Below are 27,307 nucleotides of genomic sequence, written 5' to 3' on the forward strand. Positions count from 1 at the left end.
GTTTCCCAGCATGTTTCTCTGGAAGGCGAGGAATTACGAACTGGTACTAAAACAAAAGACTGAAATATCCAGAACCTTACCCCACATTCCGTATACCCCAACAAACGCTACTCAGAAAACTTCAAATAAATACGTGCTTTAATCCTCATAAATTAGCACACTGGTATCGAGGCGATTACAGCCCCTCATGCTCCCTTTGCGGTGATTAGAGGGCAGATCTTGCACACATGGTTAAATGTGAAGACATTCAACCACCGGAGGGCCTGTAGATTACCGATTCGGAACAGTGGGAGGCCGCATTGCTTAGCTCTGATCCAGGCCGGCAACCCGCTGCACGGCCTGGGCCAAGGAAGTCGTCGAGCGCCATCGCGCGATGACCACCCCTGGTGCGGCTTGAGGAGAAGCGTCCTTTCACTAAGAAAGAACACAGCAATTTCTCCTCATATAGTTTTATCTTCCTCCTCCTTCTCCTCTGGAAGGCGAATCTCAATAGCGAAACTATGCGGAACACTGTCGTGCTACGAAGTAAATTTAGCAGCAAAGCAGATGGGTGCAGCGCTATAGAACTGCTACCGACTAGGCGTGAATCGTGTACAATGCCCAAAACGAGGCCAAATGACAAAAGCAATCAGCATACTTTACGTGCTTTCTGTCATTCACTTTTGTTGTATTAAGCGATTTAAACCTGGAGGATCACCGACAAACCCACTAAAGAACTGCTATTCAATCGCGATTAACAATAACATTTGTTTTTTGTAGTTGTGTAAAAATGGAAGTAGTTTAGACCATATTTCTGAGCATTAAGTGTGCTTTCCTGCGAAGGTAAATCTGATTGCAAATGTGCGGCGTAGAAAAGGTACCTTGAGCTTTGTTTTAACAGTATATCTCTGGGGATATAAGTACACAACCTAACTGATATTATTATTGCCGTGCGGCGCCTAAGTGACCGGATGAGAATGGAGTCGAATTTCCATGCTTAACGCTTGCTCATTTACTTTTCATAGTTTCATGTTCATGCAGTAAAAAATACGACGTGGCATAACTTCCTGATCTGGCATAACAAAATTATATTTATCCCCTTAATTGTTATATCTGAAAGGCCGATTCTGAATCCAACTGTGCAGCTTGAGACGCGAGAGTTAATATTTAAAAAAATAAATTTGTTCAACAAATTCGCGTGATTATTTGTATACAGGTATACTTGAAACCAGCTTTTGTGTACTATACTTTTAAGATTGGAGCGTGCCATATGCATTAGGCTAGCGCAGTGTCTCAAGCATATCAATATGCACATTTATTTATTTTTGCAGTACTGCTAGCCTCAAGGGGAACCTGTTAGCAGAAGTGGGAGACACTAAGTATAGACATAAGTAACACATCCCAAAACTAGTCCAAGGCACACCAAGCGTTCTTCCACAAATCAACAAGGACAAAGAAGTAAATGCAAGCATGAATTACAAAATAGTACTGGTAAACAATAAAAGCAAAAATAGAAAGATACAAGTAGGTCAGACACGGCCGAGTTCAAAGCACTTCGCATTTGAAGAGACTTCACGAATGGGTCAGTAGTTGGGCTTACCACAGCACTGCCGGGCAGCTGATTTCACTCACGTCTTCTGTAAGAATGATCTTGCGAATGTGTTTGTATTACATGAATATTCTTTTAAATTTTTGTTATGATGTAATTGGGTGGTTGGCCAGCACACCAGCTGGCGCCAAGTTTATCGTTATATGGCAAGTACATATACTTTAACAGATCGTTCTGACACCGTTTTTCTAAGTAATTTAGGCCTGCCTTTTTTACCAGAGCACTGGCGAATGTATGCCACCAGTATAAGAATGGTACACAAATCTAACTATTTCCTTCTGATCAGATGCTAGTTTCTTTATGTTGCCTTTTGTGGTGGGTTCTGATCCATATTTTATCGATCGATACTCCTAAATGTTACTAAATCCATTTCGCTGGTACACTGTCCCAGATTTCTTCTCAGGTACCCGTGTTTCCTCATGGCTCGCTTCGTAACTGCTAATATATGTTTATTCCTTTTTAAATCCAGTCTTATGATTATGCCTAAATACTTATAGCAGTTTAACCTTTTGAGAGCGTTACCATATACAGAGTGCAACAAAACTAATTGTTTCTTTGTCAGTGCTACTCCCATTACAACACATTTTTTTTGCATTTATAACTATTGTTATGGCCTCCGCGATCACCCCCGCGTGTGTGTTTCTCTCCGGCCGTTCCAATCGGCGCGCGCCCCAGCCAAATGTTGTAAGTTTGCCGATTTCTCCAGGTGCCACCAGGCGGCAGTGCTCACCTAGGCGTCGATGCATCGTCTAGCCCGCTCGCGGCGTATCCCCGCTGGCTTGGTTCTCTCGTTTTTTGCGCGCATACATTGACGAAAACTTTGTTACGAACGGGTCATGCAGCCTTTCAATTTTAGCTGATTTTCCAGCAAAGACTGACCGCAAGGTATGTCCGAATTGTTTCACAGTTCAGGTATTGTGTTTACTACCGAAGCGGAGTGTTGATGTTCTTGCCGCGTGAATAAAATGCGTTCCGTTTTACTGAGAATTTACGCATTGTGCTCGTGTAGATAGTTTTCTTTGCTTGTGAAAAAGTTACTCGTCAAGACTACCTCGTGTAGGTGGTAGTCTCTAAGTGCCTAACGGTTACTCGTGAAGCCGGCGGTTAATCAGAGTCACGAGCGCATGCTTGAATGGTGAAATGCATGCATATTTCTTAGCTTCAAGGTATTTTTGCAGTTTGGTAAACTGTGACATTCGTTTTTCGCCCAATTTTTAATCGTAAGACGTCTGCGCTTGCTTGCAAATATAACAAATTCCAGTGGAGTGTACATCGCTAGATTCCAGTGTAGCGTTCATGTCACTAGCTTATGTTGCCTTACTTCGAGAGGTGCTCAATTCTAGCTTGCGCAGCAAGGAAGGACCACGGCACTGACACAGCGAAGATAATCATAGAAAAGTTGTTCAGGCCACAACTTGTCAACGCAGGAGAAATGGTAATTGATAAAGCAGCATACCAGAAAAAAAAAAAAAAAACTGCTGAGCAATATAGGCGCTGCGTGTTTAGTCTGGCGAGTTTTATCTTTGCGAATGGAAAACTACGCAAGTCGTCATCATTTAGTGATTGAACTTTGTAAATAACGAAATGTTTGTGTGTACTTCTTGATTGTACTTGCCCACATATTGTTTTTATTTTTGTCCACCTCATGAGTTTTGTAAACAAACGTGTCTTTATTAAATGGCTCAAGGTGTTTGCCTTGTAATTTAGTTCAGAAAGTTACTAGTATCATTACAATAGGCGGAGGTTTAGTGATAAAAATCTTCTTATAAGTTCATTGAAAGATAATGAAGAATTGCTAACTAGTGTAGCAGGCGTGCATAATATTCGTATTCACCGCCTTATGCCATTGTTCTATAGTCTAATCATAATTCGTTTGAATTAACCCACTTGCTCGGCTTGGTCTTCTGCGTGTGTAGGCATAGGAGTAAAAATTAAAAATAAAATCACTGCACCCAGACTGAAGGATATATGCAAACAAGTGAAAACAAGATAAGATGCAACCCGCGTGATAATTGCGCAAATTTATGCTATGATGGGGCGCGTAGTTTACAAATGAGGTAATAGCTTCTCCTCACTTTCGATCGTATAAGCACTTTCGATCGAGCTGATCTGGTTTTAACGGGATCAGTTCCGAAAACCTCGCATATACTAATATGACGGCAGAGGTGCCTGAACGTGCCACGATTACCCTTCACCTCTATCGAACTTGCGTGCTTATGATCTTCCAAGGCTGCTTTAAAACCGTGCGAGAAAAAAAAATAGCTATCGTGACATGCACCCAAGTCAAATAACCTTGTGGCTGTGGCGGAAGAATTTATAGAATTGCATTCATGTGATGGATGTTTATGTAAGTCGCCACACTCGTAAATACTGTGTTTAGCGTGTGAATGAACAGGAAAATGCACGGCGTGTATATACACATTGACACACACACAAAAAAAAACGCGAACTGCAGCAGGGAGCGCTAGAGCAGGCATTCGTGTTTCCGCCAAGCATGCAACTTCGGGTAGTCGCTACCTTACTTTACGCATGTGGGTCTCATATTATTAGTACTTAACAATCGCGGAATAGTTGGCTACCGTCTTGCCCGTGGCATTTTAAAGCTAGCAGCTCGACTGCGGTTCAAGCGCAAGCTGAGAAACCTCGTGTTTTATATTTTGCGCAAAGCTCCGCGGAACACTTGATGCATCAGTGGAGAGCGCCGCGGTGCGGCGAAAGATGCTGCCACGTCCCTTTTCCAACTTACGCTCTCATCTGCGCGCGGAGGTGATCCCGGAGGCCATGCTATTGTAAAGATGAAGATGTACTTGCAAAAGTGAAGATTCCGTCCACTGCAGTGACATCGCTATCGATGTGTGCGCTGGACCTGCTTACACGCGACTGTTCCTTCCGGGCTTCTAGATAGAGTCCCAGTACCTCTAATAAACCCAATCCAACACAATAGTTATTTATTTGCAATTTATTTTCAATATTTGTTTGTAATGGGAGCACCACATCATAAAACTGAAGAGTGGTATATATATATTATAGGATGAACACTTCTTCTTTGCAGAATGACGCCTGGTTAATGAATTCAGAGGGCAACTCCATCCATGAGTGTGGCGAACGTGCTGATCACATAATCTCCTTTCAGTAGATGAGCGCGTCCTGACCATGGAGCACAATCATTTCAAAGGCGACATGTCGAGCCATGGTTCATCCTGCCCACAGTGACTACAGTGAACAGGAATCCAGGAATGCTATCTTCTGCATAAAGGAAGGCATTAAGCAATGAGACACGATCTCCCCAATACTATACACAGCTTACTTAGAGGAAGTACTTAGAGAGATGAATTGGGAGCAGTTGGGCATAAGGGTAGATGAAAAATACCTCAGTAATCTGCGATTCGCTGATGAATTTCCTTGGTAAGTAACTTATGGAATGAACTGCAAGTAATGATTGATGACTCAGAGAGGAAAAGCAGAACGGTAGGCAGAACAATGTGCAGAAGACTGCGTTATTATTCAACTGCCTCGGAAAGGAACAGCAGTTTACGCTAGATAGCGAAGCACTGGAAGTAGCAGGCGAATATGTCTGCTTAGGGCATGTAGTAACCGCAGATTCGGACAATAAAAGAATAACAAGGAGAATAAGACTGGGATGGAGCGCATTTGGCAAGCACTCGCAGATTACAACTAGCAGCTTACCGGTATCGCTGAAGACGACAATATTCAATAGTTGCATCTCACCTGTACACACCTATGGGGATGAAACATAAGGGCTGATAAGTTCTATGTAAGTTAAGGACAACGCAGAGGGCTATGGAACGCAAAATAGTAGGGTTAACGTTAAGAGATAGAAAGCGTGTATAGTGTGTCAAATAAATAACTCAAGTTACTAAAATTCCAGTTAAAATCAAGAAGAAATGGGCATGGGCAGGGCACGTAATGCGAAGAGATGATAACCGTTGTTCGCTTAGGGTAACATACTGGATTGCAAGGGAAAAAAAGCGTTGCAGGGGGCAGCAGAACGTTAGGTCGGGGGATGAGGTTAAGAAGTTCGCAGGGGTCAAGTGGATCAAGCGCAGGGGTCAAGCACAGGACTGGATTAATTTGAGGAATATAGGAGAGGCCCTCGCCCTGCCGTGGGTACAGTCAAGCTGATGATGATGACCTTTTGCATATATCGATGGCCTCCGCCATGTGTTGTAAAAGAGGAAGCAAGGGCTTCCTTCAAATCATTGCCGCCTCTGGCACCAGGTTCCTAAGAAAGGTTTGGTTTGACTTGTGGGGTTTAACTTCCCAAAGCGACTCAGGCCATGAGATACGCCGTAGTAGAGGACTCCGGAAATTTTGACCACCTGGTGTTCTTTAACGTGCACAGACATCGCCCAGCACACGGGCACCTTGCTTTTCGACTCCATCGAAAAGCGGCCGCCGAGGCTGGGATTCGATCCCGCGTCCTTGGGCACAGTAGTCGAGCGCCGTAATCACTGCGACACACCTGCAAAGATAGCATAGTAGCCTTTAAGGAGAAAATGGTAGCCCATCGTTGAGAGCAGAAAGAAACTTTATTACTAGCACCTGCCCATTTCAGGTACCAGTTCGGGGTATAATACGAGCTATAAAGTGGACAGCTTGGGTTTCATATCAAATACAGTGGGTATAGTCCTCAAACAGGAAGCAGGAAGTTAGTTGGCTAGAAGAACCAACAACAAGGTACTTTAGACAGTCGACAGTACAAAATGACAGGCCTGCACCTGATGTCTTATGTGGTGCTCATGCTTAGTATGACAGCAATATTATTTCAAGGGTTTAAAAAACAATTACATGCTAACTATGAATGCCATTCTATTATGTCAATAGTAATTTTTTTCACGACTAGTTAAGCAAAATTGTATCATAATTCATCATAATTATCATCATATCATAAATGCTTTACTTGTGCCGTGATGTGGACATAGTTGTTCACTTAAAAGCTTAGCAAGTATATATTTTCCTTTGTAATGAACACAATTCTATTTAACAGAATGTACTGTTGGGCCAGTTGGTAAGACATTAGCAAAACGTAAAGTGTAGCATTTTGACAAGGCAAAGAAGACGAGGACCGCGCAGGACTTACAACTCAATATGATCTTACAAGGAAACATCTTACGAGCACTGCAGCACCACGTATGCGCACACCTTAACAAAATTGTTAACACCCATACCCAGTAATCTAAAAAACCAAGTACATAACAGCTCATGAAAACTAATACAAAGCCATGTACGTTCTAAAATATGTTTTCCTTTTCCATTAGATAACAGATGGGGTTCTAATGCACGTGTCACTACTGCATTTCGCAATTTAATGTGCTTGCAATGCTTCCCTAGCAAAATTATATTTACTGCTTCCCATGATCTTGGTATGGTTCCGGAGGGCAAATAAGCCTTCACAGCTACGTGCAGTGCTTTGACAAGTGCTGATCAGTTTACTGACGAAGTGAAGGGGCAGGTCCAGCCAGCCACACCTTTAGGCATCTACCCAATGTACACACCACAACAATTTAGAGGGAACCAATAAACAATACCAATGGGGCATAAGATATGCGGATTCTTATTTGGTACACTACATACTAATTTCTTATTCCTCTCATGGTCCACTAGAGCGGATAGCTTTGATAGTTTGAGGTTTGCTGAGAAGACAATAGCCACCCTTAATTTCGCTGCCACTCTCTTCAAGTTGCGCGAGAGCTTGTGTACATAGAGCGTACCTCAAATTCCCTTTCTCTTCGGCCGGCCCATTTCCGTGTGGCACCTCGCGACCAGAACTGTCGTCATGCACTGAACATCAGGTCACACGGACGAATCAGAGGGCAATGCGGCTGTACACGCCGCGGCTGCTTTGGCAGGTGGGACGGTCACATCTATTTCCCCACCCCCCTTGCTTCATCCTTTCTCGACCTTAGGCTGGCAACACTCCCCTTCTCTTGCTCTTATGCACTTTACACGGACCAGTCTTCGTAGCCTCAGTCAGCATCGAATAAAGGTGGCCAGACCAGAGCCACCTTTTACGCGTAAGACGCATCTAACCCGATATCAAGAAGTCACTTGAATAGGCTCATTGCCCATGCGGCTTAAACGCCACCTGTTATAGCCCGCTGGCGTCAGTACACAGAGGAAAAGATTACGTTCCCTCATTTCACGACTCTACCATGCTGCAGCCTATCTCCTCTACTTTCGGATTTCCCTGCTTTTTGTACTGAACGTTCCGAGATCGGACCCTACCGCCTTGACTACCGTTCCCTTCTAAGAACTGACACTAAGACTCAAATGATATTTTCCAAGTGTGGCTCCCTTAGTTGCCTGGTCAGAGCAATGTGATTGGACTGACGACCTGTGCGAACACTAGATATTCGACCTATTACCAGTTAACCCCATCTACGGCCATGAGCCTTCCTATTTATGAAGGACTTAATTTAATAAAAGACCCGCCCCAAAAGGCCCTCCTGCCAGCTTCCTCTGCGGAAAGCTGGGACCAACTCCTCACCAAGCCAGACAAGAACGCATAATTTGCACTTATTTCGTGGGCCCAGGATATCCCCCCCCCCCCCCCCCCCCCCCCCTGGAGGCCACACAGGACCAACCTGCCCTAATTCACGGCATCTGGGACAAATAAAGTTGTTTATCTCTCTCTGAACGAATCGTAACTTAGCCATGAATTGAATGTTTGGCTGTTTATCTCTGCGTCATTTATAAAATTCTTTTACCTGCTGTTCTCCTTAGCCTCACTGAAGTTTTTTTCGTGTTATTTTTGCCTACTTTATTTTTCATGCCTATACACCTTTTTTTTATGAAACTGTTTATGCGTCTTCACTTTTCATAATTCTTGGCTTGTTAATTTTTGGCTCATCCTTGCCACCTTTAACTTGTTATCAATTATCTTTTTACTTGCTTCTATTCCCCGTTTTTAGCCTCGTTTGCTTTTCTGCGCGGTGTTGGTATTGCAGCCCGGCTTCTACTTTTCTTCCTGACACGTGACATTGCCATATTTGCCTGTAGGTGTGCTTTCGTGCTGATGCTCTTCTGTCAGATACAAAGCGTAGACTAAAAAATGTCCAAAATAAAGTAGAAAGTGCAGTGCAGTTGTTTGTGTGTATCTTTTCCCTTTGTCCTCGTCTGCCAGCGCTGCTTTACAATGATACACCACATATATCAACTAGCCCTGCAACATACCCTCCATATATAACCAACAATTATTATATTATACTATATCTAATATAATAGTGCATTATACTATATTGTCACGTCGTGGTGACAAGGCCGTAGACACCAAAAGAAGACACAGGCTTGATGGTACTGAAATTAACTCTATTGGGCTGATTTAATTGTGCCCGCAAAAGAACTAAGCAACTCGACGGCGATAGCAGAAAACGTGCTCGTCGATCGTCGAACAAAGAATGCCCGTCCCACTCGTCAACCCTCAATTTAAAGGCTGCTCAGAACAATCTAGATAACGTCGCAAACTGCTACTAGCACAACCTGGAACATTGTATTAACATACGCAAGTGATCGGAATCTTCGAGAAAGATCTCGACGCATCGTTCGCGACAAAGAAAATGATAACGCGTTGTATAGCGACAACGAGCATGAACAAACACGGGATACAGAATTGATACGCGTGCCAGAATTACAGTCATAAGGCCGCATGCCAGCGGCTGTTAAAAAAACAACAAATGCAGTTTCGCAGGTTTCGCGGCATTACTCCCTCCTTAAAAAACATTGCCTCGATGTTTCAAAATAAACAAAGCTTCAACTTAAATAGAAACATTACAAAGTTTAAACACCACGGATTCTTTAACGCGCATAATAAGGCTTCAGAGGAACAACATGTACGATTTCTGGGCGCGCGCGTCGCCGTTGTGATGCTGTCGTACCGTCAGAAATCAATCAATCAATCATTTTATTTCAATAAATATAGAAATTGCAAAAAAATGTTGGGCCAATAGCCGAAGCTAGTTTAGGCCCGTACATACATACATACATACATATACACAGCAGTGGAGACACGCTAAAGGACATTTAACAAATGTTTTCAGGCTTATACACAAGCTAACGTAATAATCAATGAGCACATAACACCAAAGAAATGAAAAGCAGGCATGCACATACACAAATTATTTTAGGCGACTTGCATAATTGAGAGATCACGGAATACAGTTCCGTATGTGAAGAAAATGAATACAACCAAGACAAACACATTTGGTAGCGCCAGAAATGTAAGCATTTCTTATCTCTTTTATTTAGTCTTATAATAATATAATTCTGTCAAAATAAAATCTTTTGATGGAAAATAAAAAGTTATTTGCCATTTTAATTTCAAGTGGAATATTGTTCCATATTTTTACACCGACATATTGTATTAGGCGCTGGCCGTAAAAGTTTCTTGTGATAGGAAGGTTAAAGTTTATGTTGCTTGCATTTCTGGTGTTCCTGTTGGGTGTAACAAATATTGTAATTGGTAAAGGGTGAGTATTCAGGAGAATGGCATTTACTACACAGCAAACTTTCATTTCCGACGCAAGAGTAAAAGGGAGTATATGTAGCTCTGAGAACAATAAAGGTGTAGATGAATGCCAGTGCGAGAAGGTCATTATGCGTACGGCTCTTTTTTGAAGACGAATGATGGGATCTAAGTATGTCTTAAATGTGAATGCCCAAGACTCGCTGCAATAGATAAGGTGAGAATGAAATATGGCAAAGTAAACCATTTTTAATATACGGGTACAGAAATATAATCGTGTTCGAAAAAGAATATAACAAGCTGAAGCAAGTTTCGAACACAGATTTGTAATGTGTTCTTTAAAGTTCAACTGGTTGTCAATTGTAATACCTAAATATTTTATTGATTCTGTCTCATCCAAGGCTGCTCCATCGATTAAAATATTGAGGCTAGAAGAATTAAAGAACTTATTTCTGGGACGAAATAGAACAAATTTTGTTTTTGATTTATTTAGCGTGAGTTTATTGCAGTTAAACCATTCGTTTATTCGACATGCTTCGGAATTAATTACTGCTTCCAATTCTAAAAGTAACTTGCCTGAAAATATTACTGCTGTGTCATCAGCGTATATAACAGCCTTAGATGAAGATAAAATCTGAGGGAAATTATTAATATATAAAGAGAACAAAATAGGGCCTAGAACAGAACCTTGGGGAACGCCTGTTTCAACTGTTTGAAGGGGGGAGGAAAAACCATCAAGATAAACGTATTGCTTCCTGTTTGAGAGATAACTAGCAAAAAAGTCAAGTGTAGATCCGAGGAATCCGTAGTGTTCAAGCTTTTTCAACAGAATAGAGTAACTAACAGTATCGAAAGCTTTTTTTAAATCAAGAAACAATACAACCGGAATTTCATTATTGTGTAAAGATGTATATATAGACTGTGTAAGTTCGAGAACCGCTGTGGATGTAGATCTATTAGATCGGAAGCCATGCTGACATTGAGAAACAATATTATTTTCTTTCAAATAATGGCGTACTTGCAATGCTATAGCTTTTTCAAATATAGTATTTATTACACTAAGCACCGATATTGGACGATAGCTGCTTGGATCACTGTTATCATCGTTTTTATATACAGGGATGACTTTTGCTATTTTCAGTATGTCGGGATAAATACTTTTTTCTATTGAGTGATTAAATATATGGAGCAAAAGGGGTGCAACAATCTCAACATTATCTTTCACAACTTTCACTGGTATCCCGTGTGGCCCTGTAGCTTTGGCGCTACTCAAGCTTCCAATTATTTCAGTAATTGTATCAAGTGTAAGTGCAGTTAATGTAAAGGTACTATTGGCAGGTCCCGGATGCATCATCCATGGAGTAAGTGGTATATGTTGTGCCAGCTGTGGGCCTATGCTGGTAAAATATGTATTAAATCTCAATGCTGTGTCGTTATTCACTACATCGGGATAGACGTACTTTGTAGGAGGCTTGCCAATTACATCATTTAGAACATTCCATATTCGTTTAGTGTTCCCATTAGCTCGTTCAATAAGCGACGTGTTATATTCTTTTTTTCTCCTTCTTATCATGGACAGCACTGAATTTCGAGCAATGCGAAATTGCTGCAAATAATACACATTCTCTTTCTGCTTCTTCCACTTACTGTACCAAGTATCCTTTTCTTTTATTGCTTTCAGTATCGTCTCGGTCATCCAAGGACTAAGAGGCCTGTCGTAATTTCTTTGATAAGAAATTGTGCATTCAGATATTGTAGTATTCAATACATTTACAAAATTTGCACACTCTGAGTGCACATCAGCATCAAATATACTCTCTCGATTCAGTAGCTGCAGTTTTCTTTTTAACAAAACGTTATTAAGTCGGGTGGTCATAGAACGCGAGTGATTAGTACGTTGTTGTACCCTATGATAAAGTGCAAATACTGGAGAATGGTCAGTAATCATTGTATCATATACACCTGATGTAATATTTTCGATATTGCATAAAATATGATCTAATATTGTAGCAGTTGTAGATGTTATCCTGGTGGGCTCCAGTATTGTGTTTTTGAAGTTAAAGGAGTCTAGTAAGTGCAAATATTCATTATGTGCTTCATTATTAACATTAATATTAAAGTCACCTGTTATTATCACCGGACAGTTGTTACTATTACCTAAGGACGTAAACACGCTTTCCATTTCGTCGAAAAATATCGGCAAACTAGAACTTGGTGGTCTATAGACAATTCCAATTGTTACATTTGAATGTCATTTAATGAAAAGATACTCAATAGTAGAATTATTACCAACTAATTCTGTAATGATTTTAAATTCAAGGTCAGATTTTATCAGCAGTGCAACACCCCCTCCTCGACAAGAGGTCTCCCTAGAGCTAGAAATGAAGTTATATCCTGGGACAGAAAATTGTTCGTTTTTACGTAACCATGTTTCCAAGAGGGCAATGACTTCGAACTTAAAACTGTGTCGAGATAAAAATACTGAAAACAAATCCCAGTTTTTGTGGACGCTGCGGATATTGCAGTGAACAAGAGAAAGACATGGTCTCATGTTAAATTCGTCATTTACTTGACTTATCGAAAAGCTCATTACGGTAGAGAACGGTACCAAACATTAAATATTCACTTAGTTAACCTTAGTCAGGTCTTCCTCGCATGTTACGTGGAGCACCTTAGACTTCTCAGCCTTCCTCATCAATATCTTGCCCTGCGATACCCAGGCGAATTGCCAGTTCTTCTCACGTTTTGTCTTGATTGCTTTGCCGAGCAAGAGTTTATTTTCGGGGCACAGATGCTCATTTATATAAACTGGATCATCCGTCTCGAATCCCAAGATAGCAGTTGTAAGCCTCTGTTTCTTAGCTTTGAGAATAATGCGATCACGAACTTCCCTTGACATGAATCGCACGACTATGTTTGCCTGGTTTTTCTCTTTAGTCGGCACTCGGTGTATGACATCAATGTCTTCAGTTTGAAGTTCTTCCTCAAGGGTTTCGGCTATCTTTAGCATCATAGTGCGCAGCGATTCATTTGGCACTGGTGGAACGCCTTTTATCTCAAGATTGTTCCTTCGGCTGTACTGCTTCAAATCTATTAGCTCTTTCCTCACTTCTTTTAGTTCTTTGCGCAGTTCTTGGGCCTCCTCTTTGCATTTCGCCTGCTCTTTCTTGATTGTATTTATTTCCTGACAGACACTCTGTACATCGTCTTTAAACTTTTCGAAAGCTGCATTCATGAAATCCATGGATTGTTTCACTTCTTGTATGTCAGAAAGCGAAGTTTTATGATCAAGTGCAACAGCTTTGATATCAGCTCTGATACAAGTCGTTACTGTTTCTAGTCGCGTAGTCATTTCGACCAAAGTTCTGGCAAGTTCTTTTATCGTTGTCGGCGGTTTTTCGGCCAACGCATCACCAAGGGCAGATAACAGATTCGTTCCCTCATCCATTTTACAGAGACAGATGCAGGGTAATCCAAGAGCTGTATATCAAAAATACATGAAGCAGCTAAACGCTGCACGTACCTGCGAAACCGTAGTAAACGTTTTTAGGTCCTGTGCGCTGTGCCCAGCTGCCTGGATCACCCTGAACTGTGGCGCGGGGATGGTCGCGTCGCTCTTTTATCCTCTCGTTGACTGCGCAGAATTCTGTCGTCCAGGGAACATCTGCGCAGCACACGTGTTGAAGAAGTGGTCCTGCTCCGTCGCTCAGGTATGGTCTTCGATGTGCAGATATATCCTCAGACGAAAAGATTGGCCAGGTATCTGCGAAACCGTAGTAAAAGTTTTTAGGTCCTGTGCGCTGTGCCCAGCTGCCTGGATCACCCTGAACTTCGTAGTCCAGTTGTCTGACGCGGCGAAGGATTTTGTATGGCCCAAAGTATCGACGCAGCAGCTTTTCACTTAGTCCACGGCGGCGAATTGGAGTCCGAACCCAGACTTGGTCTCCTGGATTGTACTCTGCGTGGCGTCATCGTAAGTTGTATCGCCAGGTGTAGGTGCGTTGTTGGTCTTTAATACACAGCCGTGCGAGTCTTCGGGCTTCTGCACGCTGCAGGTAGGCGGCGACGTCAAGGTAGTCCTCGTTGGTTACGTGCGGGAGCATTCCGTCGAGCGTCGTCGTGGGCTCCCTGCCGTACACAAGCTTGAACGGGGTCGCTTTTCTCGTCTCCTGGACTGCCGTGTTATACACGAAGATCACGTACGGCAAGATGGCGTCCAAGGTCTTGAGTTCAGCGTCCACATACATGGCGATCACGTCCGCGATCGTTTTGTTCAGGCGCTCCGTAAGGCCATTGGTCTGGGGATGGTATGCAGTTGTTCGTCGATGGCTTGTATGACTGTATTCCAAGATGGGTTGCATCAACTCTACCGTAAACGCTGTTCCCCTGTCCGTGATGACCACTTCTGGGGCGCCGTATCGCAAGAGAATATGCTTGACAAAAAAATTGCCAACTTCTGCCGCGGTGCCACTAGGCAGTGCTTTTGCTTCGGCGTAATGGGTAAGGTAGTTAGTGGCCACGATGAACCATTTGTTACCCATAGACACAGCTGGAAAGGGGCCGAGGAGATCCATCCCAATTTGTTGAAAAGGCAAGTCTGGGGGCGGAATTGGGTTTAGTAGTCCTGTTGGTCTGATCGGCGGGGTCTTGCATCGTTGGCACTCGCGACTTGTCTTCACGTAGTAGGCAACTCCGGCAGGGAGTCGCGGCCAGTAGTACTTCTGGATTCGACGCAACGTGCGTGCGAACCCGAGATGACCTGCTGTGGGTTCATCGTTCAACGCCTGCAGAAGTTCCTGCTGGAGGTTTCTAGGCACAACAAGAAGCTGCGCGGTCTTGTTGGGTGCGAAGTTGTTCATAACGAGGAGGCCATTGCTTAACGCGAACGATGATAAATGTCGCCTGAATACAGCAGGAGGGAAAGCGGTCTTTGCTTCTAAGTAATCGGCTAGCGCTGTCAGCTCAGGGTCTGATCGCTGTTATTCTGCGAAACTGTTGTTGTTGTCCAAATAACTTATGGCACATACCCACAGAGGGGGATCGGTCAAGAATTGGGTAGCAAAGAATTTTTTTTTCTTTTTTTATCTTTTTTTTAAGTATACTTGCATAAAAAATGATTTGAGGGGTAGAGGAAAGGAAACAAAACGTGAAATAAGTGAAATATAAAATTAAAAGTGGTAACACTCACGGGAGATTGACACTGCAATTGTAGAACAAGTGATGTTTAAATATTTAGCAAGGCAAACGATTTGAGTCCAGTAAAAAAATTTGCATGGCGGTAAGAACAGACCTGCGACTATGCCCAAGGATGGTGGCGCCAAATGATAACAATGACGGGCTGCTTAAACTAAGGCCAAGCTGTTGCAATGGCCTTTCCATCAACTATCTCCTCAACGTAGTAAAGCGGCGGCAAAACAATAAAAAGTGATCTAATGTTTCTTGTTCACCGCAAAATGCGCAGACGGGAGACAGTGCCAAACCAGACCTGTAAAGCTAAAAATTTAAAAGTGGGATACGGCATCGCAGCCTTGTTAGAGAAATCTCAAGTTGCCGTGAATGACATAATTTTCTATTCCAAGAATAATTTAGATGCAGGTAGTCATCAGATCTTAAAAGATGTCCATTTTTCATATTTAATAGAACGTTTCTTCGAAACCTCGCTGCGGTGATGTACGCTGTCGCCGGAAGGATAGATAATACGGGGCCATTAAGGGACTCTTTTGCCAAATTGTCAGCATATTCATTTAAAGTCACATTGCTGTGGCCTGGTACCGGTACCATATGTACAATTTTCAAATGTCTAGGGATCAGGGAGACAAAGGTTTTTACTATTGCAGTTTCCACCGACGAAGAGAGAGATGAACACAAGGATAGAGAGTCGGAAATTGCAGCCACTTTAGAAAAAGAGGAGTCTAATTTCCGTAAAGCGAGTACCACCGCCAGAAACTCCGCTTCAAACCTCTGGCGCTACCAGTCCCAAAAAGGCGTCTTCGTCGTCTTCTTTCGCCGGAACATAAACGGGGGCTCGTGACAAGCAATCTGCATCGGAGTGATTGCGGCCTGACTTGTACACGACTGTGATGTCGAATTCTTGAAGACGTAGGCTCCATCGGGCAAGGCGGCAGGAGGGATCTTTCAAATTTGCCAGCCAGCAGAGCGCGTGGTAATCGCTTACCACCTTGAATGGTTGGCCGTATAAGTACGGGCGGAACTTTGAAGTGGCCCAGATGATTGCAAGGCACTCCTGCTCAGTGGTAGAGTAATTGGTTTCGGCTTTTGAGAAGGACCTGCTAGCACAGGCGATTACTTTCTCCTGTCCGACATTCTTCTGAATAAGAACGGCGCCTACGCCCAGACTGCTGGCACGGTATGTATCAGTCTCGGCGTTCTCATCGAAGTTTCCTAGCTCAGGAGGGGACTGTAGGCGGCGCTTAAGTTCCTCGAAGGCTTCCGCTTGCGGTGCTTCCCATTGAAATAGCATGTCTGCCTTTGTAAGCTGCGTCAAAGATTCGGCGTGCCGGGAAAAGTTCTTGACAAATCGTCGGTAATATGCCCACAGTCCGAAGAATCGGCGCACAGCTTTCTTGTCACCTGGCTGGGGAAACTGTGCGATTGCAGCTGTTTCCTGTGGGTCGGGGCGAACTTCTTCATTGCTGAAGAAACAACATCTCGTTGTAGGCGAAGTAACATTTTTCTGCTTTCAACGTTGAACCTGAGGACTTGATTGCGTCAAGTACTGTTCGAAGCCTTCTCAGATGGTCTTCAAAGTTTGACGAGAACTCAACGATGTCGTCCAAGTATAGACAAGCGTCATGTTTGTAAACAAAGGTGGCGCTGCGGGCGGCAACGACCGGGGTGTAGGCAAAAGGAGCAGACAGCCCACACTGCCTAAACAGGCTACGGCAACAAGCGACGCTGCAATTCGAAGGAAATCGCGCTCGGGAACTTTAGAGCCTGTTTGCGAAGGTGTCGCGGCATTTTTATATATGCGGGACGCTTGAGCACTTACTTAGAAAGTAGATTTGGTTTGGTTTGTGGGGTTTAACGTCCCAAAGCAACTCAGGCTATGAGAGACGCCGTAGTGGAGGACTCCGGAAATTTCGACCGCCTGGGATTCTTTAACGTGGACTGACATCGCACAGCACGCGGGTACCTTGCTTTTCGCCTCCATCGAAAAGCTGCCGCCAAGGCCGGGATGCAATCCCGCGTCCCTAGGAACAGTAGTCGAGCGCCGTAACCACTGCGCCACCCCGGCGGGGTACTTAGGAAGTAGTGTTGTGTTTTTAACCTGTCCGTCGGGCAGCTGCAAGCGAACTGGCCGATTCGTTTTGCGGTCATTGTCAGCAGCCCGTGGAAAACTGCGTATTACGATGCGCGATTATATCGATGGATTGAGTGACAGAAAAAGCAAGGTACGTACAGAACCTGGTCGTCTACGGTTCTCAACAACCCGATCCATACAGCATACCGGAGTGCCAGTGGAAGAAAGGCGACAATGGAAAACGGCTTTGCCCGCCCTTTCAAATGACTAACCTTGTGGTGTGCCTCCTGTATTCGCCAAACCATTTCACCCAAGAAAACATTGAGAACTACAAGGCACTTGAGGTCTACAATTATTTTTAGTCAGGTAAGTCTAATTACTATTTTTATCATTTTTCTGAAACGAGGCAAGGCTTCGCTCCGCTGTTAATGCGGGTCCATAAAGAGGCATCCACTTTTTTCCTTTCTCTTCACTAACATGTAGCCGTTTTTAGGGCTTCAAAGAAACATTTAGCTGTGATGTAATGATGTGTTTATTTTTTAATTATGATTTCAGCGACTTTCTGGTGCTTGATCAGAGTGCATTTTAAGATGGCATTTGCTTTTTATGTATGCGAAGTTGTGTCCCAACACATGTTAGTGCTGTGCGTTGCGCGCATTCGGGCGTCGGTGATGTTTTATTCGCGATTTTCCATAATTTTCATAATTGATCACTTAATTAGGTAGCTGAGCACAGGTGTCAAGCATAATTTTGCCATTTGCTCTTGTTGCTGTGCATGAGCCACTGCATCTGCGTGCGGACCTTCACTGCTTACGTGCGCCGAGCTAACTAGCTGTGCAAGTCAACAACACAAATTAGCTTTTCGCATCATTTCTAAAATAATCAAGTATTCAAGAATGCTGCTGACATGCCTCTGCATGCATTTCGCACTTCGGTGTCTCTTTTGTAATCATCTTCCAAATTTTAAAGTAACATACCAGCAGCCTAGTTGCAGTAAGAGACATTTGCCAAGTACTGGGATTTTTTTTGCAGACTGTATTCTGGCTAGCCCAACAGCTACTCGGCAAATTTCTCATTCTTCACAGTACTGTACAGCGTGCAAAATATACAAATCAGTCTTCTAACAAACCTCGCAGCAAAAGAAGATATTATAAAAGGTTTGCCACGTTATTTTCCCCAGAGCACTACTTTTCAGTGTTGAAGCACCAGCTTCAGTTAAACAGTGCAGTTGCCCATTATCACTAGAGCTAATTGTTTTGTCTTATTTCATTGAATAGTGCAAATAAACAGCAGGTGTTCTCTCTACGATTTATCGCACGTGAAGTCCATCAGAGACTAATTTTGAATAACTTTGTGCCCATGGATAAATGTTTCAGGATTCGTTAGGAAGTGCCGCTTTTGGGAACCAAGCACTGGAAACGTTTGCCTGATTCGAGCTGAAGTCATGCCATCCCAAACACAAGCTGGAAAAGGCCATGATGCGTTGGTTTGCATAGACTTATGTGCGGGCATGTCTTGGCTGCTCATTGTCGATGCCAAGCCGGGTAAGTGTGAGAAAAACACTGACAGCTAATTAGTTGTGCCCTGTGTATTCAATGTATAGAGTACAATTTTCGGGGTCTGTTTTTCAGCCTAAGTGAAGTTTGTAGCCACAAGGCGGCCACCTTGTTTGCCCTTGAAGCAACTGCTCGGTGAGAAGCCGACGAGTCCTGCACATCTCGGCCATGTGCATGGAGCTCTGCAACTTCAAAAAAGGTTGCCATTAATCATTAGCCTAGAAAACCATCATTATCAGGGTCCCAAGCATAAAAATAATACTGACAAAATTCTGTTTGCTTTGAATGCAGATCACAATTGTTCTAATGGATCAAGTTGAGCTCAGCAGACCAGGAAAAAAGTCAAAGAAGCTTAAGACACAACCTTGTCACACGCAGAAACTTACGACAGCAGCGACCGAGGATTATTTGAGACACTTAAGCGCATAAATCCACATACAGTTGTTCTGCGCAGCATACCGAAACTTGACCCTGATGAAACTGACTCGGCCTCGGAGGACGAGGAGATGTGCACATTTTTCCGGTACAATTTTCTAAATACCAAGTAGACATTACAAAGTAAAGTGCATCATTAAGTTACTTGCTCTAATGTGTGGAGGACAGTTGACTGGCATTTAAGTTCATTGTTTTGACTGAATCCTGCATTGCTCTAGGTCATTTAATGAACTGTCACTGCTGTGCATGTAAGCATTCCTACTAATGTTATCTCTACTGGACTTGCAGTTTTAATGTATTATTTTCTGTTTCATAACAGTGAGTTTGATTGTTGACTGATATGACAAGCATTTGCTCTGACTCATAAATTTCACAATCTGGAAATGCTCGTAAAAGCCGCAGCACTAGGGACACGTTTTTGTGTAAGAGATGTTCCTGCCATTGACGGAAATAGAAAAAATAGAGAAAAGCACTCGACGTTTTTCTGAATCGCGCATGTGGTTTGAGGCACGGTATGGACGAATCATAGGGACAACCATGAGCAGGGTGTGTTGGTGTAATTTACACTGCAAGGTCCCGATCGGTGTTGTGAAGTCAATTTTTTGATGCACAAATTTCTAAGTTAACCTTTATACTTGTTATTTAAGACAATAAAGAAAAGAGGTAGAGGTACAAACTGATAATTTGGTTAAAAATCTTATAGTCGCTTTGTCAAAAATTGATTTCAGGAGTAAAATACAGCAGTACTATCACTTATACAATTTTGACACAAATGAAGTGTGGCGTGAAACTTATGAGTGGCAGTGCAGTGTTGGCCCCCGTAATAATTTTTAAATTGTATGCGGAATGGGTGCAGGTGAAGCATTTTGATCTCTGCATTCACTTCAGGGCCTTTTGTTGTGGACATCACAGTTTGAATCGAGTATTGAATACAACTATATCATACAGTTATCTCAGCCTTAAATGTGACTTGCTGCCAAACATATATTGGCGTAACAAGGAAGAATTATATGCATGACTTCTACCAAGCGCAAAATTTTGTTATCCAGTGTTCCTTAAAAGACTGTCTTTGTGCACATGCTCAATGTTTTCTACTCTTATTCTTGTGGCATTGGGAATGTGACTCGAGTATCATTTTCCAGTAATGTGACAAGAAGAAATAAGCAATGGTCAAAACCCTTGCATCAGCCCGTGGTACTCTGCTTTGGTATACAGCTCTAGTGTATAGCTCATTCTAGAACTGTATTATGCTTGTGCTATTTATCTCATGCCAACGTATATACAACTGTTCCCTATGAACCATCAGTGGCTGGTTGTAGGCAAATTTAATTCAATGACACTTTCAGACTTTGACATGCAAATGAAGAATATGCAAAAACAATGTGAAGAAGAAGCAAACAAAAAAATGCACTTGACCAAAAACCACGATCAGGTGAACCGAGAAGTAAAAACTAAAACAATTTTAGCTGAAGCTTATGTTTAAGTGTGTTATGCTCATCTCTTTAATAACCCTAGGAAAAGGGCTGTAATGAACACAGTCTAACTGCTCTTCTTCCATTGACCCCTCTTTATTTTCCCACATGTTCTTAAACCATAATTATGATCAAATGGTTATTCCACTTTTGATGTCGATGCTTTAACTTTCCCGTTTTACTTTTTGCATCAGGTCCCAACACTGAAACCAGCCTCTGTTGCTGGGTTCCTGGACAGTGTCTTGCAGCGGCGACAGCGTCTCAATGTAGAATCTGTGAAATGGGGAAAAGACAAAGAAAGGACTGCCAAGGAACAATACGTTCAGGACGTGAAAATGTTCCACACCAATTTTGAGTTCCACGAAATTGGCTTTGGGATTCACCCAGAAGTGGTTTTTGAGATATTAAGCATTGATCAGGCAATTCAATTTGTTCTTATCAGTACTTTGCAGGTTATAAAATATTTTGTGATTTATCTGTTTAAAGCTTCCAGATGTGCTTAAAGCATTTAGTTGCACAGATCTCAAGCGTTTATATGTTAAGTATGTAGGAATTACGGCTTGCCGAGAAAGCTTAGTTAGCACGTGTTGTTTGCTGGTTTAGCTGCTACAATACAAGGTTTCGTAGTTTCAAGTGGAAAACACCCGTTGTCTTTATTGTTCACATGGCTAATTATTGTCCGATACAATTAGAAAGTGAAATGACAAACGCCTCTCATAAAAAAAGCCCTCTAGCTGATAGCATTGTCCAATTGTCACGGCATTGTGGTTAATCCTGGCATACCTGCTTGTCCCCTGTAAGGCAATTTACCACAACTTCATGATGATTGATGTTATTGTTTGAAGGGCCTCCACTGAGGGATATTTGATACTTTGTTCTCAGCTGTATTTAACCATAACACATTATTTAAAGTGTACAAAAAATGCCGATTAAAATTTGTTTGAGGTAATTAATTTCTTATGGTGTCTGTTTAACACTTTTCAGTGACATGCACTGTCTCTGCAGGCACCCTTCCTAGGTGCAACACCTGATGAGCTATGGAGCTGCTCTTGCCATGGAGTGGGACTAACTGAACTCAAGTGTCCGTGGTTCCTGAGGGAGCCTAACCGCAGCATGCTTTAAGCCCCATACCTGAATAACCATAGCCACTTGATTCAAAAACTTGCATACTACACACAAGTGCAGACTCAATTGCACGTGGGCAGAGAAGAGACTGCTCATTTCATCGTTTGGTTGCCACATGAAGTGGCAATAAGTGAGGTAAAATATGACGCAGAATTTTTCAAACCTTTCCTTCAAAAAGCCCGGTCTGTATGGAAATTGTTTTACCAGCTCTTCTGTGAAAGCAAAACACTCCTTTTCCTAATAGTGCAATATTCTGATATCTAAAAAAATTGGGATAAGTTTTGAAAGTGCAGCAGGCATAGTTTAAGCTTCACCTTAAGAGTAGACGCAATAGTGCTTTTAAAGGGAATGTGCACCGGTTTTAGGTTTCGATGAGTTTCGAGCGGTTGAGTGATTATAACGTGTACTTAAAGCATGCGAAATATCTTGGCGCTAGCATTTGAAACAATGGCGCAATTAGCGATTAAAATCGCCACGGCTATCAGGCTTCACTGCACTGCCCAGCGACGCATGATGACGTCATTGACGGTGCTGGTACGTTTTCTGCATAGATACACTTGGTTTGAAGAAATGAAAAGAAGGCTGCCGAAAACAAAGCCCTAGAAATGTTGATTAGCATCGTCAGAAAATGTGCAGCAGTACGTGGGCGAAGGCAACGAACATCAGAAATAGTACCGTCCGTGACGTCATCACTGAACTTCTCCGCAGAACTTTAGTGCTGTGAGAAGAAGCTTGAGGTGTAATCGTCGATTACGTCAACAGTTTTCATGCTAGCGCAAAAACACTTTGCATGCATTACCTACAGCCTATGTAGATTTGAACCTTTGAATATCGCGAAATTCTCGAAAAGTGATGCAGCTGCTCTTTAACAGTGCAGTTTATTTCAAGAGGTCTTGGTGTTGACAAAGTTCCACAGAGTTTGGCAAAGTGTTAAATATATTTGCAATGAAAACTAGTTGATATAGGAAAGGTGCAGCATCTGTCAAAAGTCTTTGTGGACGCGTACACTTGCAAAAACAGCACTTAATTGGAGTCACATATGTCATAGTTTTGAATCCCCATCCCAAAATAGCCAACAGCTTGACTAGTAGATGCATTTAAAGTGTAAACTAGTTTATATAGGAAAGGTGCAGCATCTGTCAAACTTCTCTGTGGACACGTTCACTTGCAATAAACAGCACTCAATACATGGCTTGCACTGACGTGATGGCTAGGAACGCGCTAGGAACCCTGGGATACTATTCCGCCATGCTGGTGCAGCCAAAGCAAAGCGTCGTCGAAGCAGTCTCAGAGTAAAACCAAGGTAGAACTCCTCAAGCTTCGCAATGGTTATCTGCGCTGTTGTTAGATGTTCCAACCGCACTTGTTGGGCGAAATTAACTTTTTTCTACTCCCAACTCCAACTTTTTTCGTCTCCCTAACATCACTGAACATCAAGACGACCGCACGAAATAGTTATCCACAAAGCGACGGGGTCTGTGGATGGCTCGTCTAAAACGCGCAGATCTCAACACGCAAAGGACGGGCATACGGGTTTGTGGCGCTCACTTCGTTAAAGGTAAACCTGTGGCATGTGAACAACGTGTATCTGGCTGTGTGACATACGAGCACAGCGGAACGTCGTATTGTCAACTAATATTTCTCTTGCGTCCGTAGGCAGGCCATCAAAAGTTTGGGAGGAGGCGGACATGGACTGGGCCCCTACGCTTTTGTTCGGCTACAGTACAAAACAAGGAGATCCTGGACGTCACGCTCGCGCGTTAAGACGACGGACACAGAAACGTGTAGGTCAAGCGGAGTATGAGACCGAGGCCACCAAGGTGTCGGAAACAACGGAAGCGACGAATCCAGGCGTTGTTGCCGCTTCTCCGTCGCCTCGCCGACAGCGCAACACGATGCCGGCGTAGAAGACGGCCGAACAGGTAAGGGGCCTTTTCTTCGTTGCGTGTAGTGCCAGGTGCAGCGGAAGAAAAAAAAAGGGAGGGGGGGGGGGGTAAGGGGCAAATGTGTTTTTATTTTTGATTGAGTGGGCCACCCCAGACGCCACCCTCCTGCTTTTTTTGCAGCTCCCTAGTGCCCTGCTACGATGTCGCATTTTCCAAGTTCTTTTTTTTTGTTTTTATCCTGCACATGATGCACACAAAGTGTATTTTGTTGCAGGGAGTGCAGTCCAGACAGACGTCACAATGACCGACATTGAAGCTTTGGAGGAGCAGTGTGTGTCACTCAATGAGCGACTTTACGCGGCACGGATTGAGAGCAAGCTGCTAGATTTGACAGAAGATTCCCTCAAATGCAACGACAAAAAAGTTGACTTCTACACTGGGTTGGCCAACTTCACCATTTTTTATGCACTGTTCAGTATCGTAGAGAGGTTTGTCTCTCACAGTGCAAACAACAGCTTGGCAAAATTTCAAGAATTCGTGACTTTCATGATGAAGCTGAAGCTAAACTCACACATCAGTGACCTTGCTTTCCGGTTTAGTATTTCAGATGCCACAGCCTCGCGCATCTTTGACAAATGGCTGCATGCTGCCTACAGGCGTCTCAAGTCTCAAATTGTGTGGCCCAAACCAAGTAGTTTAAAGCGCCCAATGCAACAATCATTTTATGATTCTTTTGGTGAAAATGTTGCCGTAATAATTGACTGCTTCGAGATAAAGATAGAGAGACCATCTTCGTTCTTACCCAGGGCTGAGACACGTTCCTAATATAAAGGAAGTAATACAGCAAAGTATTTAATTGGAATTGCTCCACAAGGTATTGTCAATTTCATATCTGAAGGATGGGGAAGGCGCTGTAGTGACCAGCACATAACTGAGCACTGTGGTCTTTTAGACAACCTACTTCCAGGAGACATAGTGCTTGCGGACCGAGGGATCAATGTGGCTTAAAGCGTCGGCTTCTACTGTGCTAGACTTCATGTTTCAGCTTTTACAAAAGGAAAAAAGCAACTATCAGCAGCAGATGTTCTGACCACTCGAAAACTAGCAAATGTCCGAATCCATGTTGAAAGAGTAATCGGGCTGATCAGAAATAAGCATGTCATTCTGAAAGCCACGCTGCCCATTGATTATGTTGTTTATAGGCCTGGAGACAATCTCACACCTCTCGACAAGATAGTCACTGTCTGCTGCGCCATTTCTAATCTATGCCCTTCAATGGTTGCATCGCTAAAAAAGACAAACCAAGTTCCTCCTTCGGCTGGGTAATAATGAGTTTTGGCTCTGAGCAACTTTTCTTCCTTTTCACCAATTATTTCACCTTGCAGGATACATTTAAATGGTAAGCGTATTGCACCAACGTTTGAAATAGAGGCAATGATGATCGAATATTTATGGGAAACCTCCAAGGTGGGGTAGACTTGTAACAAGGCAGTAATTGGATTGGTTTGTGGGGTTAACCGTCCCAAAGCTACTCAGGCTATGAGAGACCGTAGTAGAGGACTCCAGAAATATCGACCACCTGGGGTTCTTTAACGTGCACTGACATTGCACAGCACATGGGCGCCTTGCTTTTCGCCTGCAGTAAGGATGTAATTACTCATTGACATCCGGGTAGTCAGACAACCCACAAAAGCATACAATTTAATGCACCAATTCCCGATAGCGTATTTTTACGTCCGAAAAGAGAGACAAGAGCATCTAGTGGTAAACACTTCAATTTACCAGTGTGTCGCAATAGCTATGGGCAACGTCTAATCGAGTTCAGTGAAGCTTTGATTTGGAATGACATTCCTAATGACATTAAAATGGGAACAAAGTTTTTGCAAACTCTGAAAATGTTCCTGATGAACATGTGAAGTTATGGTGTGAATTGTGTGTTTTTTTTTTTTTGAAGATAAGTAAATTGTGTTCGCTTTACTTGTTTTCTCTTGATGTGGTGCGAATTTCGGACGTTTATTTCTTGAATTGAATGTTTGTCTTCCTGTGCTGCAGTTATGTTGCATTGCATTTTATTGTGTATGAACTCGAAGCTACAAGTCGTATATTGTTGAATAGCTTATGCCAAGTCCAACAGCACTAGACTAGCTGCACGCTTCTTTACCGCTAATTGCGCTAATAATTACTGCTAATTGCAATGGTATTAGTTTAGTACAACTGTACTCAATATAAGCTACACCACGATAGCCCTTGACTATGGGTCCAAAATCTTAGTGCATATTCTATTGTAAAATTAGTTTTTCAAATAGAAAAAAAATCCGGGACCACCGTCTTTCCGGGGCCGTCACTCTCCTAACTGAGCTAACCAGGTCGGTCAGCTGGTGAGCTTTTCTTTTTAGCCGTGTAACTGCGCTTAGGTAGATGTCAGTAATTGCTCCCTTATTAGATTCAATGCTATCGCAGAAGTGTATGGCATCAGTGTGGTTGCCCCTCAATTTTTCGTGAGTGTTTTTTTTTCAGTTTCTGCTCCAATTTTCACATTCTAAATGTGTACAATCTCGTCATGGCAAAGGTGAAATGTTTCTGTTAGAGCGACAGTAAAACAAAATGTGGCAAAATTGACATTAACCATTTTTTATCTTTTCCAGGTGTGCCATACTGTGGCCTGTAGTGATTGTAAACATATGCAAATATGAATTTATCTTACTCGTGTTTTACGCCAATATACAAGTAGGGCTATCAGGCACCAGACATTAGGTTACATGTCTGTTTTGTATTTATGAACTGTAGTTGTTCCAATTTATGTTTTGCATAAGACATTTGCTTCTTTTAGAAACCTCAAAATACAGGACATATCAAAAAGCAAATTTTCACTTTAAAGTAATGATGGGTGAAAAGGAATGTCTTCACTATAAAAAGCGTAAAATGTTTTCTTTTCTTTGTGCTTCAAGTTGAGAGCATAATATTAAAATGTTGTTTGTGATTAGCTGATCTCCACACGCATCATGAAAAGCTTGTCCTGTTTTGTTAGTAGGAAGTTGTGCTAGATGTGTGTGACCTATGCAGAGATGACATCAAGTCGCTTCATTGAACAACACATACATCTGTTCTCTAGTTACCTTTAATTCTAACGTGGCTAGGGACCCAGCAGAGTTTTATATTTAACAGCTACTACTCTTATATTGTGTATGACGTGTTCAAGTACCGGTGTGACTGAATATTGAGTTTTAAGGGCTGTGAGTGCATTTGAAGACTGTTTTTCATGCTGCCTGTGATGATCTTTCATCATTTTTTTACAGCAACATAGATGGTATAATTGTTTTCCTGCCCTTGTCACCGCTCATAATGTACACCATAATGTACACCACCATTTATTTTTGTAGCTTTGTGATGGTTGTAGATGGATGCAGATAAAATGATTTTACAACTCAGCTTGAACACATTTTTGTATTCTGCTTGTCAGCTGCACGTTGCATAGAAAGCACCATGACACAGAGGGATTGAA

The 27,307-nt window shown here is 42.7% G+C and overlaps 1 protein-coding gene and 2 pseudogenes across 1 annotated transcript; 2 read left to right on the forward strand and 1 right to left on the reverse strand.

Moving 5' to 3' along the window:
- Nucleotides 1-12,520: 12,520 nt before the first annotated feature.
- LOC146179650 (uncharacterized) lies at nucleotides 12,521-13,314 on the reverse strand. Its single transcript, XM_084580231.1, has one exon. The coding sequence runs from the start codon at nucleotides 13,312-13,314 to the stop codon at nucleotides 12,697-12,699; it is 618 nt and encodes a 205-aa protein (XP_084436357.1). The 3' UTR covers nucleotides 12,521-12,696.
- Nucleotides 13,315-14,824: 1,510 nt separating this feature from the next.
- LOC146179651 (uncharacterized) lies at nucleotides 14,825-19,435 on the forward strand (annotated as a pseudogene).
- A 4,670-nt stretch (nucleotides 19,436-24,105) lies between these two features.
- Nucleotides 24,106-25,230, forward strand: LOC146179652 (uncharacterized; annotated as a pseudogene).
- Nucleotides 25,231-27,307: the final 2,077 nt, after the last annotated feature.

Source organism: Amblyomma maculatum, chromosome 9 (assembly GCF_055883805.1).
Source record: "Amblyomma maculatum isolate TAMU_Amacu chromosome 9, ASM5588380v1, whole genome shotgun sequence".
NCBI lineage: Eukaryota > Metazoa > Arthropoda > Arachnida > Ixodida > Ixodidae > Amblyomma > Amblyomma maculatum.